This window comes from Sturnira hondurensis, unplaced genomic scaffold, assembly GCF_014824575.4.
Source record: "Sturnira hondurensis isolate 20B ecotype Veracruz unplaced genomic scaffold, ASM1482457v3 Scaffold0023357, whole genome shotgun sequence".
Taxonomy (NCBI): Eukaryota; Metazoa; Chordata; class Mammalia; order Chiroptera; family Phyllostomidae; genus Sturnira; species Sturnira hondurensis.
Genome location: NW_028095988.1, coordinates 9799227 through 9818047, shown reverse-complemented (window position 1 = coordinate 9818047; position 18821 = coordinate 9799227). Strand labels below are relative to the sequence as shown.

Here is an 18821-nt window from a genome sequence, read left to right as displayed (position 1 = left end):
CCCATGAGCCACTGCAACTGGTCAGGTGGCCAGGATGGGAAAAAAGGAAGGAACAGGTCTCAGTGGGAGGAGCAATAATGAGGGCCCAGGAGAGCAAGAGCAACAGGAGCTTTCCTTATTGCATTAACATGGCGTTGTTGGAGAAACGTTTAGTCTTGTGCAAGAGTGCCTGAAACCCAGCAGTGCAATGTTTTTGCTCTTTGGGTTATACTTACAATCCTTGTGAGAGAAGGCTCTGAGCAGAGGAGTGACCTGCTGGCTGTCCCCTCCCCGTTTTTGTACTATGGGTGACACTTATTTTTCTGGTCCAGTGTCCCTGGGCCTAGCAGTTATATACATTTGCAAACAGATTATCCCAACACTCTCATCAGAGTGACGCAGAGGGAAGGTTAATGTAAAGGAAGGCCTTATGAGTTCTCAACAGCCCAATCCTGACTCTGTGCAAGGAACAGCATCTTGCGAATACATAAGAGTGGAAAATCACCCTGGTTGGTGTAGCTCAATGGATTGAGCACGGGCCTGCGAACCAAAGGATGGCAGTTCAATTCCCAGTCAGGGCACATGCCTGGGTTGCAAGCCAATCCCCAGCAGGGGTCAGTTCCCAGCAGGGGACACAGGAGAAGCAACCATACATTGATATTTGTCTCTTTCTCTCTTTCCCTTTCCTTCTAAAGATAAATAAAATCTAAAAATTAATAAATAAATAAAAATTTTAAAAAAGAGTGGAAAATCACATGCTTAAGCATCAATGATGATGACTTCTGGGTGGTGGAATTCAGGTTATTTTTCTTTTTTCATTGACATGGTTCAGAGTCCTCGGGAAGACAAGGATTCATCAGTCCTCCTCACCTTCCATTGCAGTGAGATGCTGTCAGAGTGAATTGTCTCCTATCAAGAACCATCCACATCTGCTCCACGTTTGTTTGGTGTCATAGAAACATACAGATACCAGATAGGAGTGCAGCCTGGCTTTTCTGCCCCATTTAATCTACACTCAAAGAGGAAATTGCCCTGGATCTCTGAGTTCATAGGCACTTCCTAGTGGACTGAAGCAATGGAATGTTCAGAGGCTGGACTGGTCTTCAGGGACCCCACAGAATGAGATTAGGGCTGTAGGCTTCTGTGGGCTGTAAGGCACCTTGCTTCATGTTCCCTTGCTTAGTTCTCAGTTTCTTCCTGCAGAGATGAGGAGCTCAGCCCTTGTTTTGGGTCAGACACACTTCAAATTCATGTTAAAGGGAGAGGATCTGTCTTTAGAATACTTGATAGTATTGTCAAGTATTGTCCTACAAGACATGGAAATTACTCTCTCTGACTTACTCAGGTGGCTTCTCTGTTCCCAAGCTTGTCAGACGTTCTGTGTCCTGCTTACTTCCAGGATCAATGTGACCGAAGACCTGAAAGATTTGAGCTCGTGGAGTAGAACACTCTGGCTTTTTGCTCCTGCATGCGGAGTCTGGCACGTAGAGCTCACAAGCTGTGAGGACAAGGAGAAGATGACATCTGGGAAACTAGCTCTTTCATTCTTAGTTCAGATGACAGTAGCTGGGATGGATAACCACCCTTAGGTTGGAATTGGGAGTGATATCTCTCATTTTCATCTTTTTCCCTTCTCCCGGATCATGGGCCATCCTAAAAGGCTACGTTCCAGGTGACAGGGGGTGAGCTATGAAAGGGAGAGGGCCCTCAGGTCTCTCAGGGAGTAGTGTTCTTTTCTGTGATTTCTGTGCACTACCAGGTGGGGCAAACAGAGGTTTTTCTGTTGTTCATATGGAAAATAAGACAATAATTAATACGTTTCTTGCTGATTAAACTCTGTGTTTCGTGCACTCACAACTAGTATCTACTTTTGTCTCAATCTGTATATATCCAGTGACAAATCTGAAGGTCAGCAAATTTCTGGGAATAGACAGAAGCAAGAAAGGACCATAGTTATCTCCTCACTGGGACCCTGGGAAGTGTTACTAAAGAAATAAGCCAGTTATTGACCTCTTTCAGCCATGGAGGGGAGGAGCTGGCCAATGAGAACAGGAGCAGCAGCATCTTCTCTGAAAAAATGCTCAGGTTTGGAGAGGTGTGTGTTTCCTTTTTCCAAGCTTTTCAATCCTAGAGGTGAAGAAAGGGGAGCAGGCACAGTGACCACCAATTTCCTCCTGGGTCTATTGATCCTCAGGATATGAGCTTTCACCAGACCCCTCTTCCCCTCATGGAAACGTCTGTGTGGTGAGGGTGTTGCAAGAACCACCTTCTGATGCCGTTGATAGTCAGCATGACAAGTTCACCCAGAGAAAAGCCTGGGCTGTCTGCATGGAGAAGTGGCTTTGTGGGGTGGGAGTTGGCAGTAGCCAGAAAACGTATCCTCCTCCCCTAACGGATTTTCTGAGAGCAGGAATATGAGCCCACCATGGCTTGAATTTGTGATGAGGTAAGTATTTAGTTCCTAAAATAGTGTGCATTTATCCAATCCTGCTTTTTGTAGACCTCCATTTATTGGTGACCCCCATTTTTTGGTTATAAGTGCAAAAGTGCAAGCACTGGTCTCTCCTAAAACACATTAGTCAAGAGCACAGTTGTCCATCAACTTCTTGGTGGTTTCAGGCAACTGCAAAGTGTTGGAGATGGAGGTGAGGATGAGAGATTGGGGATGAAGTGGAGGTTGGGTATTGATGATAGTACTAGAAAGGTAAGGAAGTGACAAGATTTTGAGGAGGAGTTTCACAGGCCAATCACTTGATTTCCCTATGAGGTCCCTGGTCATCTTAGCAAAGCCAATGTTTTTCTCAAGTTGTTGATAAAAACTTCAAAAGTTAGAAGACCCCAATAATAAAGTAGTTGTGGGGGGTGGTGTCACACAGGTAGAGAATGAAAGAGGAAAGACAAAGCTTTGTCACTCACTTTGAGTTTCCCAGGTCACTCCTGTCCCCTGGCACAGGCAATCTGGTGCCTGGTGAAGACTGTAATGTAGGCAACGGTTCTACCCTTTAAGGCTCCCTGTACCTCATGAGGAACTGAGTATAGTAGCTACAGAGGTTCTTGATGGCCATCAGCTTTTGGAGGACAAAGTTTCATAGCCTGACTCTAGTTAAATCACAAGTCATCGTCCTAAGAGTGTAGATGACTTCTCTTTGTTCTTTTATGATTTAACTTGGATACAAGAAGACTTCTGGAATTGTATTTCCAGCAGGACATAATGCTCTTTCTGCTTCTCCACCTGTTGGGCAGTCCTTAGCCAGAAGGTGGGGTAGGTCAAGTGTTGCCTCATTTTCATTCTTTACCCCAGGTGTGGCATAGACAACCAAAGATGGGAGAATATAACTTTGGCCCAATGCAAGTGGTTATTTGAGTTACAGGTTTGCCACATAGAACAATGAGAGGTCTTACAATTTCCAGAGCTAATTTCTTGTACACTTGGCTGTCTTGTCACATTTTTATGATAAATCATTTCATCTGAAATTTATCCTTTGAGCTATTTTCTTTGGACTACACTTCCACCCCTCATATGGCTCTAGCTCCCACTCACCCAGAGTTCCCACCAATCCAGATAATGTTGGCAGGCAGTTGCCTCTCTGCTGTCCTTCTGCTCTGTTGCCCCATCTTTTTTTACCCCACACCTGGCTGGTCATGACTGCTTCTCTGATTAAGGGCAGAGGCATTTGTGCCTCCCCTTAGCCATTGTGTTGTAGAAAAGCCTGGCTGTTCTTGTAAGGTTATTTAATGAATTTGCAATGTTTTATTACATTTAGTGTCATATTCTCAGGAGGGAGATGCTTGGATGGAGCTACTTCTGGGGTCTGGGAAATTAGCAAGATGTCGTGCCTTTTTCCCTTGGTGCAGAAACCTGAGTTTACAGAAAGGAAAAGTAGCTTCAACAGTGCTGGACACAGGCAAAAGAGGTTGGTGCACACTTGCTTTAGATAGCATCTACTGTCATTAAAGATTCATTTCTTTTGTATCATGACGTGTTTAAAAAAGTACTGTTTAAATTTGGTAAGATGTATATAATATAAAATTTACCTAGTCATGTAAATAGGTGTTTTCAGTGTATGGTTCAGTGACATTAGTAAACACATTTCCATTGTTTTGTAACCATCACCAATGCTCCTTATATTTCTACTGCCACCATCATTCTTCTCTGGAGAGCGAGTTTTGTAGAAAAGGCAGAGGAGGAAATGTCCAGGCCTCTCTGTCCCATCTGAACATGTTCATGAAATATTAAGATGAACCTTGGCTTCGTCATGGTGGTCTGGGGCAGAGACTGAATTGGGACAGGCAGTGAAAGGAGGTGAGGCTGGCTCTCGAATGAATGGTCATGTCTTCTAGAGATGCACACCATCAAGTCTGTAGAAGCCTTTCCAATAGGGAAATTAAAGCCAGAGAGCTGCCTGGGATGTGCTGAGTGTTAGGGAAGGACTTGTTCATGAGGTAGGTCTGCCGTAGGTGGTTTCTGGAAACTAAGTTCTGACACTGTGTGGTGCTCTGGGACTCTCGGTACACATCACAGAAGGTAAGGGCTGGATGGGGACTCTTCTACCTTATAACTTCCCCAGCACCACCATCAAATATCCTTTCTATCTGCAGATGCAAGCTATTAATAATGAGACTGCTATCCCTCAGAACATGCAAACTATAAAATTTCTATGGTTAGGTGGTAGCAAATATAGATCGAATGACTGAGTATTTTCCAAGATGCATTATTGACTAAGATTTTGTTGATAAATGGCTTACCCTGAATATTAGGCAAATGACTTTCTAATTAGAAATTCCCATAAAATAATGGTCTAACTTACCAAAGCATCTCTGTTTGTAGCCAGTTAGAGTTGATATGTGTTCAGTGATAATTCCATTTAGAGTTGGGGAACTGCAGGGTTCAGATGGCAAATGTCACACTTCGAGGAAAGATTGACATTTTGATGTAGACGAAATCATGCATAGATGAACTTCCCAGCTTGTTCTGCATAGTCATGAAAAGAATGTGTTTAAAGCATGATTTAAGTTATGTGACTTCAGTAATCTTTTGTTTGAATGTAATATTGATGTAGAAAGCCCTGGGCTAATTTTTAGGGTCAATGTCATGCTATTGTTGTCAACATTTGGTTTGAGTTTGTTGTAAGTTTATAGGTGAAAAGAGGAAGCAGACCCTTTCCGCATAGAAAATGAAGTCATTGGAGGAGAAAGATGGTGGCAAGATAGGTGGGAGCGGAGTCCACTTCCTCTTGTGCATGGGTGAAACACCTAGCTGATCCTCTGAGGCACAGAGCAGACAGCCAATGGTATCCCAGTATATATGAAGATAGGAGGGCAAAAATTGTAGAGGACATTGAAATATNAAATATTAAGATGAACCTTGGCTTCGTCATGGTGGTCTGGGGCAGAGACTGAATTGGGACAGGCAGTGAAAGGAGGTGAGGCTGGCTCTCGAATGAATGGTCATGTCTTCTAGAGATGCACACCATCAGGTCTGTAGAAGCCTTTCCAATAGGGAAATTAAAGCCATTACTCAGAACAAGCAACTGAACGAGAGATCGAGAGAGAATCCTCAAAACCCTGTGCACACAGAATAACCAGCTTCAATACAACCTTCCCACACCTGCACAACGGAATAGAAGACACAGTAGATAGAGTGACCCTCAGTTAAACAGCTGGAGGGAGAGACTCACTAAAGAAAGACCCAACAACAAACAAAACCCAAAGACATACAGAGAGGCAACAAAAACGATAGCCCAAGACCAATGAACTCAGAAGATCAAGGAGACTGCACCACTGAATCTCACAGGTATTCTACCATAGAAGTTCCCACCATAAACCCACGGAGTAAGAACAGATCCATTTAAAAAGCAGAGGCTAACAACAAGAGTCTCACAAACAATGGGAAGACAAAGAAACAATCCCCAAATGAAAGGAGGAAGCTTCAGAAAGAATGCTAAGTGAAATGGAGGCAAGTCAACTATCAGATATTGAATTCAAAGCAATGGTTATCAGGAAGCTCAATGAGCTCACTGAGAATTACCCCAGACTACAGGGAAACTACAATGAACTTACTGTAAACACTATCAACACTATCAACATGAAAAAGGAAATAGAAACTATCAACAAAGGCCAAGAGGAAATGAAGAATGTAATTTCTGAACTGAGGAACACAGAAGAAGGAATTAAAAACAGGCTAGATGAAGCAGACTATCGGATCAGCTAGCTGGAAAGCAAGGTAGAAAAAAACACCTGGAATAAGGAAGAAAAGGAAAAGAGGCTCAGAAAGAATGAAGAGGGATTAGGAAAAATGCAGGACAACATGAAATGTAATAATATTGGTATAATAGGGATACTAGAGGGAGAAGAAGAAGAGCAAGAGATAGAAAACCTGTCTGAAAAAGTAATAATGGAAAACTTCCCTAATTTGGTGAGAGAAAAAGTCACAAAAATCCAAGAAACACTGAGTCCCAATCAAGAGGAACCCAAAGAGGCCCACTTAAAGACACATCATAATTAAAATGACAAAATTCCAAGACAAAGAGAGAATCTTAAAGGCAGCAAGGGAGCAACAGGAAGTAACATACAAGGGAGCACCGATAAGACTAGCAGCTGACTTCTTGATAAAAACAGTCCAAGCCAGAAGTGAATGGCAAGAAATATTCCAAATAATGAGAAACAGAGCCTGCAACCAAGACTACCTTACCCAGCAAGGCTCTCAATTAAAATGGAAGGCTAAATAAGAAGCTTCCTGGACAAAAGAAGCCTCAAAGAATATATCTCCTCCTAATCAGCTCTTCAAGAGATGCTAAAGGGTCAGCTTTAAGAACAGGAAGAAGAACAGTGAAAGAGAGAAGAACACAGGTGTGAAAAAATGGCAATGAATAAGTGCCTATCAATAATAACCTTAAATGTATATAAACTAAATACCCCAACCAAAAGACATAGAGTAGCTGAATGGATAAGAAAACGTGACCCACACATATGCTGCCTACAAGAGACCCACATCAGAACAAAAGACCTACAAAGACTGAAAATAAAGGGCTGGAAACAAATATTCCAAGCAAACGAACAGGAAAAAAAAAAGCCAGGGTAGTAATACTCATATTGGACAAAATAGACTTCAAAAAAAAAGAACCATAAAAAGAGAACCAGAAGGTAACTTCAGGATACTCAAGGGAAGAATCCATCAAGAAGACATAAACATTGTAAATATATGTCCATCCAACATAGGAGCACCCAAATACATAAAGAAAATCTTGGAGGACTTCAAGAAAGGTATTGACAGCAACAAAATTATGGTAGGGTATTTTAGAACCCTACTGTCAAAAATGGACAGATCTTTCAAACAAAATATCACCAAAGATATGGTGGCATTGAACAATGCCCTAGATAAAATAGACTTAACTGAAGGATATATATATATATATATATATATATATCCTTTCATCCCAAAGAAGCAAAATACACAATCTTTTCAAATGCACATGGAACATTTTCATAGATAGACCACATGATAGGACAGAAAACAAGTCTTTACAAATTCAAGAAATTGAAATCATATTGCCCATTTTCTCTTACTACAAGGGACTAAAACTAGAAACCAACCTCCGAGAAAAAAAACCCAAACATACAAACTCATGGAGATTGAATAGTATGATATAAAGCAATGAGTGGGTCAAGAATGAGATTAGGGAAGAAATCAAAAAGTTTCTGGACACAAACGAAAATGAACTCACAACAACCCAAAACTTACAGGACACAGTGAAGGTGGTCCTGAGAGGGAAGTTCATAGCAATACAGACCTACCTAAAAAAGATAGGAACATTTCAAAGAAACAACCTAATCCTACATCTACAAGAACTGGAGGAACAACAAAAAAGACAGCCCAGAGCAGGTAGAAAGAAGAAAATAACCAAGACATAGAGACTAAAAGCACAATTCTAAGAATCAATAAATCCAGGAGCTGGCTCTTTGAAAAGATAAACAAAATTGACAAGTTTTTAAACAGATTCATCAAGAAACAAATAGAAAGGACCCAAATAAACACAATCAGAAATGAAAGACCAGAGATCACAACTGATATCACAGAAATACAAAGGATTGTAAGAAATTACTATGAAGAACTGTATACCAAGAAATTTGAAAACCTAGGTGAAATGGGCAAATTTCTAGAAAAATATCATGTTCCAAAACTGAATGCAGAAGAGGCAGAAAGCCTGAACAGACCAGTAACAGCTGATGAAATTGAAGCAATAATTGAAAAGCTTCTGACACACAAAGCCCTGGACCAGATGGCTTCACAAAAGAATTTTACAAAGTGTTTAAGGGAAGATAATCTGCATCCTTCACAAATTATTACAAAAAATTCAAGAAGATGGAAGACTTCCAAACTCTTTTTATGAAGCCAGCATCATCCTAATTCCAAAACCAGATAAAGATACCACAAAGAAAGGAAACTTCAGAACAATATCGTTGATGAACATATATGTGAAAATCCTCAACAAAATATTGGCAAACCACATCCAGCAATATGTTAAAAAGATCATACACCATGATCAAATGGGATTCATCCCAGGGATGCAAGGATGTTATAATATTTTGCAAATCAATATATTATGTTATATATTATGTTATAATATTTGCAAATCAATAAACATAATATACCACATAAATAAAAGGAAAGACAAAAATAACATGATCATATGAATAGATGTGGAAAAAGCATTTGATAAGGTACAACAATGATTTATGATAAAAAACTTAGCAAAGTGGGAGTAGAGGGAGCATTTCTTAACATAATAAAGGCTATATACAAGAGATCTACAGGCAACATCATACTGAACAGGCAAAAACTTAGAGCTTTCCCACTAAGATCAGGAACAAGACAAGGATGCCTGCTTTCACCACTTCTATTGAACATAGTATTGGAAATCCTAGCCACAGCAGTCAGAGAAGAAACAGAAATAAAATGCATCAAAATTGGAAAGGAGGAAGTAAAACTGTCATTGTTTGCAGATGACATGATAGTGTACATAGAAAATCCTATAGACTCCAACAAAAAAACTACTTGACCTAATCAATTTGACAAAACAGCAGGATACAGGGGCTTCTGGGCAAGATGGAAGTGTGGGTGGAAATACTGTACTTCTTCATACAACCAAATTTAAGGACAACAAGTACTTAGAAACAAAAACACAACCAGAACAGACAGGAAATTGAACTGTACCAAAGTCTGACAACAATGAACCATTCGTCCAGACCAGTAAGAGGGGTGGAGTTGGCAGCCAGCAGAGAGGGATCCTGGTAGGAAGAGGCAGTGGTTGGCAGACATGGGTCCCGGTAGGAAACAGGCAAACCAAGTAAGGTGTGCAAGGTGATAGGTTGACTGCAGACACACATTCATGTGTGGATAAACCAGGCAGAAAATGGGCAGTGAGACAAACTGTGCAACCCAGAGCCCCAGCGACAGGAAATAAAGCCTAAAAGCATTGATTGACGAAACTTGCTGGGGTTGAGGTGCTGGAAGTTGCTCCCAGCCTCACAGGAGAGTTCGTGGGAAAGACCCACAGGGTGCTAGAATGTACAAAAGTCCACTTACCTGGGAACCAGCACCAGAAAGACCCAATTTGCTTGTGGGAAGCAGCAGAGAGAACCAAAATCTGAGAGAGAGTGGAGCGAGCTCCATTCTTTCCTCTTTGACCCTGCCCCCACAGACAGCATCACAACCCAGCAACTGGATTGCCCTGCCCTGGTGAACACCTAAGGCTCTGCCCCTCATTATGTAACAGGTGTGACCAGACCCCCCACCCCCAAAAGGCTCAAACAAAAGAACAAATCAAAGCCCCAGAACCAATACTTTTAAGCAACCAAGAGGTAGCCAGCCTATCAGATGCACAGTTCAAAACACTGGTGATCAGGATGGTCACAGAACTGGTTGATTCTGGTCACAAAGTAGATGAACAAATGAAGGCTACACTAAGTGAAATGAAGGAAAATGCACAGGGAACCAACAGTGATGGAAAGAAAACTGGAACTCAAATCAATGGAGTGGACCAGAAGGAAAAAAGAAACAACCAAACAGATAAGAATGAAGAAGGAAGAATTAAAAAAAAATGAGGAAAGGCATAGGAACCTGCAGGACATCTTTAAACATTCCAACATCCAAATTATAGGGGTACCAGAAGGGGAAGAGGAACAGCAACAAGTGGAAAACTTATTTGAACAAATAATAAAGGAGAACTTCCCCAGTCTGGCAAAAGAAATAGACTTCCAGGAAGTCCAGGAAGCTCAGAGAGTACCAAAGAAGTTGGACCCAAGGAGGAACACAGCAAGGAACATCATAATTACACTAGCCAAAAGTAAAATGAAGAAGAGGATCCTAGAATCAGCAAGAGATAGGGGGACAGTCACCTACAAAGGAGTTCCCATCAGCCTGTCAGCTGATTTCTCAAGAGAGATTTTGCAGGCAAGAAGAGGCTGGAAAGAAGTATTCCAAGTCATGAAACCCAAAGACCTACATCCAAGATTGCTCTATCCAGCAAAGCTTTCATTTGGTATGGAAGGGCAGATAAAGTGCTTCTCAGCTAAGGTCAAGTTCAAGGAGTTCATCATCACCAAGCCCTTATTATATGAAACGTTAAAGGAACTTATCTAAGAAAAAGGAGTTAAAAAATATGAACAGTAAAAGGACAGCAAATTCACAGTTATTAACAAGCACACCTAAGAGAAAAGCAAACTAAGTGGACAGCTAGATCAGGAGCAGAGCCACAGAAATGGAGATCACATGGAGGGTTAGCAACATGGGAGTGGGAGGAGGAGAGGAGGCGAGAAGGTATAGAGAATAAGTAGCATAGGTGCTGGGGAGAAAATAGGCAGGGGGAGGGCAATAGTAGTGTGGGAAATATAGAAGCTAAAGAACTTATGACACATGGACATGAACCGAAGGGAGGGAGTGTGGGGGGAAGGGGTGTGCAGAATGGAGGGGAATGAAGGGAGGGAATGGGACAACTGTAATGGCATAATCAATAAAGTATATTAAAAACAATGAGATACAAAGTCAATATTCAGAAAACAAAAACATTTTGTGCACAAACAATGAAATAACAAAAAGAGTAACCAGGAAATAAATTCCATTTGATATAGCAACAACAACAAAAAATAAAGTACATAGGAATAAACCTAACCAAGTAGGTAAAAAACCTGTACTCAGAAAACTATACAACACTGAAGAAAGAAGTTAAGGAAGACACAAACAAATGGAAACACATTCCGTGGTCATGAATCAGAAGAATTAACATCATCAAAATGTCCATACTGTCCAAAGCAATTTATAGATTCAATGCAATGCCTATTAAAGTACCAATGACATATTTCACAGATATAGAACAAACATTTCAAAAATATGTATGGAACCATAAACAACCCCAAATAGCTGCAGCAATTTTGAGAAAGAAGAACCAAGCAGAAGGGATCACAATACCTGATATCAAACTGTATTAGAAGGCCACTATAATCAAAACAGCCTGGTACTGGTGTAAAAACTGACACATAGACCAGTGGAACAGAACAGAGAGCCTGGAAATCAACCTGCATCTTTATGGTCAGTTAATATTTGGCAAAGGGGGCAGAAGCATAAAATGGAGTAAAGATAGCCTCTTCAACAAATGGTGTTGGGAGATCCGGACAGCTACATGCAAACAAAACAAAACAAAACAAAACAAAACAAAAAAACCACCACCACCACCAACAACAAAAAAACTCGACCACCAACTTACACCATACAGAAAAATAAATTCAAGGTAGATAAAATTTGAAATATAAATCATGACACCATAAAAGTCCTAGAGGAAAACATTGGCAGGAAAATCTCAGACATTCTATGCAGCAATATCTTCATGAATGTGTCCCCTAGAGCAAGGGGCCTAGAGGAAAGAATAAACAAATGGGACCTCATCACATTAAAAATCTTCTGCATGGCTAAAGAAAATAGCATTAAAATGAAAAGAGAATGAATGATATGGGAAAACATATTTGCCAATAATACCATGGACAAGGGTTTGATCTTCAAAATACATAAAGAACTCACATGACTCCACTCCAGGAAGACAAACAACTGAATTAAAAAATGGGCAAAGGACTTGAACAGACAATTCTCCAAGGAGGACATACAGAAGGCCCAGAGACATTAGAAAAGATGCTCAGTATCACTAGCCATCAAAGAGATGCAAATTAAAACCACAGTGAGATACCACCTCACACTAGTCAGAATGGCCATCATAAACAAATCAACAAACAAGTGTTAGAGATGATGTGGAGAAAAGGAAACCCTACTGCACTTTTGATGGAAATGAAGACTGTGTGCAGCCATTGTGGAAAACAGTATGGAATTTCCTCAGAAAACTAAAAATGGAACTGCCTTTCTGACCCAGCAATTCCACTGCTGCGATTATACCCTAAGAACCCTGAAACACCAATCCAAAAGAACCTATGCACCCCAATGTTCATAGCAGCACAATTTACAATAGTCAAGTGCTGGAAGTAACCTAAGTGCCCATCAGTAAATGAGTGTATCAAAAAACTATGGTACATTTACACAATGGAATTCTACACAGCAGAGAGGAAGAAGGAGCTCCTACCTTTTGAGTTAGCATGGATGGAACTGGAGAGCTGTTGGGAACCGCCCTGCCTGGTTTCAGAAGCTGTAACCCCTCTATGGCTAAGGCTGAGTGAGAAACCTTGGAACCAGAAGCCACTAAAGAGACAAAGCTTATCTCCCTGGCAGGAGTGCCATCTCTGCCCCCTTTACTTCACCCTGCTTGGTTCTGAGCCTGACTGGTTAGCCAATGACCAGTAAGATTCCTCAAGGGAAGGATGACCTAAAACAGGCATGGTCACAAAGGGGCCCCTCAGGGAAGGATGGGGAACTATATAAAAAGGGGGTGATGGACCCTCGCACCTTGGCTTTGACATAGCCTGAGTCATTCTGTCTGCAAGAAGTCTCCTAATCTCTTGTTTGCCTTACTTCCCCTGCCTGACTTAAGCCTGAAACAATGAGAGAGGGTGGTGCAGCCCTGTGCTGGAAAGGGTGGGTTCCCTGGGGCAATCAGGCCTAAGAATGAATACATAAAATCCTGTGAAACCTGCTTTGCTAAGAATGCCCTCAACTTTCTGGTAAGGGTCCAAACAGGAAATTAGTTTGTTTCACAAAATTTTATAGCCCTTTAACTAACTGACTCTGACTCAGAATAAGCTCACGTAGTTCTTTGTATATTATCTATTGTTTGATCCTTACTGACAATGATTGATGAGCTTTACATGTATTCCTGTGCAAATTAAACCCAATAAAAGTCTATTGAGAAAAAGACTCCTGGCCCTTCTCCTTTGAGAGATTGGCCACCTTTCCTCTCCAAGCAGATCATGTCTTTATAGACTTATTCTCATCTGTGGCCGCTGGAGCAGTGGGGGTGAGTAGGGGTGGGGGGTGGGGTGCCCAGAGGGCAGAGCTCCCCCTGCCACAGAGAGGAATATGCTAAGTGAAATAAGCCTGGCAGTGAGGGACAAATGCCATATAATCTCACCTTTAACTGGAACACAATCAACAAAAGAAAAAAGCCAACAAAATATAACTAGAGACATTGAAATTGAGAACAATCTAACAATAGCCAGAGGGGATTGGAGAGGGGACAGTGAGGAAAGGGCTTTCAGGAACTACTATAAAGGACACATGGACAAATCCAAAGGGGAGGGTGGAAGCAAGGGCGAGAGGTGGGTTTCGTTGGGGTTGGGGGAAAATGCAGACAACTGTAACTGAACAACAATAAAGTAACTAAAAATTATAAAAGACTTTCAAATAAAAAAATGAGGACATCAGTCTATAGAGCAGTGCGGGTTGGTTGCATCAGGGTCTGGTTATTGACAGACACTTGGTTTGCTTCCATCTCTTGGTCATGGGACTAGTGCCACTCTGAACGTGGGTATTATCATTAGCTATTTTTTGAGCAAACAGAGCTTATTCTTTCTTCTAGGACTTCTAAGGGTTATTTATTTTTTGCGTTTATATATCTGATTCATTTGAAAGTTATTTTGGATTATGGTATGAGGAGTATGTCCAATTTTACTTCCCCTCACCACAAACTATCTAGTTGTTTTAACATCATGTATTAAAAGTTCATAGTTTCTCATTGATTTGAGATACCACCTTTGTCACATGTTAAATTGAATCTCTCATGGAATTTTAATTCCATTGGTCGGCCTGTGCTACACACGCCAGTGTGTAAACCTTAATATCTGACAGGGGGTCTCTGGTAGGGTAGAATGCAGAGAGCCTTGCCCTGGGGAGACGGGTGGCCTTCCATCAACCCCTAAATCTGTGTGGGGAGGGGATATGGTGAATGAATGGCTTTGAGGGGGGAAGTAGTTCGTTCTGTCCCCAAGGATGGAATGGGAGGTTCATTTGTCCTGGGGGAAAAAAGGACCCCATATTCCCAGAGAAACTCAGACTCAGTCCTGGATACATTTGTGCAGAATGACGTTTAATAACGAGAAAATGGTTATTTGCACTCGAGACATGGGCATTTATTAAATCTCTTACAACCAGCTCTGTCCCAGAGAAGAAGAGTCCATCATAGGTGGGGTAGTGTGAGGTCTCTTTTGATTTCTTGCAGTTTTAAAGCGTCTCATTGTTCTATTTATCCAGGGAAGGTAGCTGGAAACCTTGGTAAAGACTTCTGGAGGAGTTCCAACTCTATTTCCATAGGAGACAATGCCCTGAGCCACACTGTTACACACAAGGGGCCCTCCGGAGTCCCCCTGTGGGTGATGAGAGAAACAGATATAAGCCAGGCCTCCACAGTCCACACCTCCCCATTCCTTATCTCTGTGTGAGATGGGAAGGCAGTGGGGGTGCAGAATTCAAGCTCCTGCACTTTTCATTGGTTAGGCTTCAACCCTGGCAATGGGTACTGTCCCTAGCAACCTAAGTCAAGATACCTTTCCCTTTCCCATGAAAGCACTGCATATGCATGTTGTGTATCAGGCAGTCCTCCCCTCCCCTCAGAGACTGCATTGATAAGTAAAAGCCCCCACTTTACTCTGGTCTGACCCCCACCCTGAAGTCATGGGGATGTAGTCTGTTCCCAAGCCCAATTCTTCCCAGATGCCTCAGGTAGTGTTGGCAGATGCCTAGGGCCTTACCCGGAAGGCGGTCTTCCTCTGCCTTTGGTCCCCCACACAAATCTCGCTTTGGCCACTGAAGACATTAAACAGATTGCTGCACACCTGATCCCTCTGCACCCTCAGCTGCACATCCTGGAGTGTGTCTGTTCCTCTGTTCTGGCTGACCAGGCCCCAGCCAGCCACAGTGCACTGGGACCCAGGTCTCAGCTGGACCTGGGACTGAGGCAGAGCCACTGGCCTCACGAATTGATTCCGCCTGGCTCTATTTGTCAGCTGGCGGGAAGAATACAGGCACTCAGGGGAAGTCTATGCAGTGCTCAGCACACCACCCCTGGGTCTCTCTCCTGCTTCCTTCTCCATGGACGAAGGACAAGGTGAAGCCTGGACCTGGGAGAGAGTGAGCTCAGGTGGAGAACCAGAGGGTCAGGCAGAACGTACCTGCAGTAACATGATGTCATTTTGAAGGTTCTGCCTGTGAAATCTAGGGTGTGGGATGGCTCTGAGCACCCGTATGCGCTGCTGGGTCCTTTCCTGCCTACTGATGTTGTGAGCCCCCAGGATGACCATTATAGTCCTGCAAAGGAAGGTGGTGTAGAGGTAGGTATGAGCTGCATGAGGTAAAGTCCCCCAGATCTGCAGGGTAGGTGGAGAGCCCAGGGCAGCAAGACAGCAGCTGAGAGAAGTGAGGGGACAGGAGGGCTCTGGGTCAGAGATTGCTGTGTCCTCTGATTCTCAAAAGGCTTGGGCTGGGGCTGGTGGGGAACACTGTGACTCTGAGGAGAAATTAATTACTAGGGTAAATGAATAAGTAGCTCAAATTCATATTTGGAGCTCCAATACATGCTTTTTGTCTCCTGCTTCTGTCCTACCCTGGCCTGTGTCAAGTCCAGCCCCTTAGGACATAACCAGTCACTATTCACCCCTTGCTTGCTGGAACCCCAATTTCAGCTTTAAGTTCTCATGAATGCTTCTGGACACGCCTTGCTGGTTTTTGAGAGCTCCTTGGTTTCTCACCTTCCAAAGCAGTGGGCTGCTGTCATCACAAAGTCTTCTCGCACCAGGAACCCCCCGCAAGCAGATCCTCCCCCTGGTGACTGGATGCGAAGATATGCCATGTAGGGGTGGGAGTGGGGCCTGGCTTCACGGCCTCCAATGATCTCCTCTGGAAGGAAGTATCCAGCAGTCATTACTTTGCTCACTGAAGTGTCTGTTTGATGGCTACAGAAAGGCTGGAAGATGGGGAGGCTACAGAGATGATGCAGGGAGAGGAGGATTTGGTGGTGAGTGAGAACTGGGGTCTGCAGGGAACCACATCATGGGAGAGGGCTCCAGGGGCCTGCAGGAAACAAGGCTGGTTCCCCAGCTCAGACCTCAGCTCCCCCTGCCCCGAACACCTTCCCCAAAGGAAAACAACCCTTGCTGCAGGCAAGAGCACTTAAGCCTCTCCCAGGGTGGGGAGATGTGTGCTGTCAGGATCCAGAGCCTTCTGGAGTTGCTTCTACCTAAAGTTCGCTGGTACTTTCTTTTCCAAGGAGTGTCCCTGAACCTGTTTTTCCAACTCATGACCAGCTCATGAGCAGCATGGACTTTTTAAAGAATCTAGACATGCACTGATGGGGCTGTTATTGCTGTATCCTTGTCTCCTAGGTTTTGATACATGGGCTGCAGAGGGAATTCAAAGAGCGGAGTTGCAGAGCACACACTGCATGCCAGGGGCAATTCCAAGCCTTTCATGTACACTACATGTCATGTAACTGTCATAGCAACTGTATGAGGTAGGCATTGCTATTACTCCTTTTCACTCATGAAGAATCTGAATACTGTGAATTCAAATGTTATGCCCAATGACACAGAGTTAGAAAGTGACTAGGCAGCCTAGGTCCAGAGTGTATGGGATGGGGATGGGCCTATAAGGGTTTGGATGGTCACTCACCTGCTCCAGCCCCAGGGGATAGGAGAAAGGCCACCAGGATGAGGAGGAGCTGCATCTTCCAGGGAAGGCTGCTGAACAGTTGCTGCTGGTACTTTTGCCTGCCAGACTTTTAGCCTCCCCAGAGAGGAAGGAAGGAAGGGAGGGTGGGGTGGGGACTAGGTTGTTCACAGTTCCATTCCTCTGGGGGTGTGATAGGTTTCATCAACCCTGGCTGGCCTGGAGGCTGGCCTACCAGCTGCCAGTGACTTGGGGGAAGAGAGGTGATCTAAGCCACCAATGCGTCTCCTGCAGTTGCTGAGTCAGTGCTTCAGGGGTAATGGGAACTAGGGCACAAGGAGAGGAGATTTGGGCCTGGTGTTCCAGAAGCCCAAACCCACCCTATTGAACAAGGTTTCAACAAGGCTTGAACACTGCTAGCTACCCAGAGCTTCCATTTTCTATTGCTCTGGGACTGAAACCTGCCTGTCCTCAGCATTTGGGCCCTGGCTACCTGCCAAAACCCTGGCTGCTCCCACCACTTTCTGGAAGGTGGTGAGGCAGATTGAGTAGCTATCACTCCTGAATGAGTGAAAGGCACCGACAGAGAAGGAAATGGAAGATAAAGATTGTGCCACTGAGGGTAACTTTGTCAGGTCACTTGAGCCCAGAGAAGGTCTCACTAAAAGTTATGACATAGTTGAATACTTGTATTTGTCTGTTTCCTACTCAAGATGAAGGCCTTTGTGTCTCAGAAGGTTCCTGTGTGCGGAAAAAGCGTTGTGAGTTGATTTTGTTGAGAGTTGTCATAGCCTGCCTGCAAAACATATAAGCCCCTATTTCATCTCTTATTTATTTGATGTAGCAGCCAAATCTTCATTCTTTGCTCACAGTGGAGGGGGAAGGCAGGTTTAAGATGGTGGTATATCCTCACTGTGCTCCCTATAATAAATCCAAAGAACTGGAACCACCCCTCAAACATTGAGGGTAAGACCTGGCAGTTTATTGCAGAGTAACACAGTGGGTCATGAGACACACTTAAAACTAGTTAGAATAGCGTGTATATACCAGAAAAATGTAACCCAGTATAATTTTTGCAAAAATATCAGGATTGTTAACTAACACTATTTTCAAATTTTTAAGGGTTGTGATAGGCCCACTTGAAAATCTGAAAGTTTCAGCTCCTCTCTTTTTATATAAATATATACAAGTTTTCATTTATTTTCAGAAATGTAAAGAAATTAATCCCTTTTCTAATACATGCTCTATGATTGCAATATCATGATATTTTTTGCATGTCTGAAAAGAAATAGTGGAAAAAGGAGTGCAAAAGAAGGAGAAAAGACATCGTGTAATAGCTTTATTACTGTCTTAGCATGTTGAGTAATTTTTATTTATTTTTACTTAAAATTTCTCAACACTTGATTTTGTTGAAAAAATATTAGTCTAATTCAGACACAGCCTGCACATTTGAGAAAGGGGAGTAAAATTTATGTATCCAACAGTCTGAATAGAGATGTATGGAGGCGATTTCACTAACAATGACCTAGGATTGCATGCCAGCCTTCTCACTAAAAACAACCCAAAACAGATAGGATTAAAATGTCTAACCTCCAAAGGTTTAATGCAGTGCCAAGACCAAAAGTGAATGGGAGTCCAGTTAGGTAGTTATTTCTCTGAGAACATTTGTTGAACTCACAACATTTGAGTCTGTGGTTTGATGACCTTATAAAGTGAGGAGAGGAGAAAACCAAACCAAATCCCCCAAGGT

At 42.8% G+C, this 18821-nt stretch overlaps 1 protein-coding gene across 1 annotated transcript in view; it reads right to left on the bottom strand.

The window, feature by feature from the left end:
* Positions 1 to 14477: 14477 nt before the first annotated feature.
* LOC118980823 (uncharacterized) overlaps positions 14478 to 18821 on the bottom strand; it is a 32858-nt gene continuing 28514 nt past the window's right edge. The window contains exons 11-15 of the mRNA XM_037037481.1: positions 17075 to 17180; positions 16156 to 16303; positions 15580 to 15715; positions 15160 to 15414; positions 14478 to 14775 (exon numbers count right to left, since the gene is read on the bottom strand). Coding sequence (XP_036893376.1) covers positions 14554 to 14775; positions 15160 to 15414; positions 15580 to 15715; positions 16156 to 16303; positions 17075 to 17180 — 867 coding nt within the window. The 3' untranslated portion in view covers positions 14478 to 14553. The remainder of the gene's footprint in view (positions 14776 to 15159; positions 15415 to 15579; positions 15716 to 16155; positions 16304 to 17074; positions 17181 to 18821) is intronic.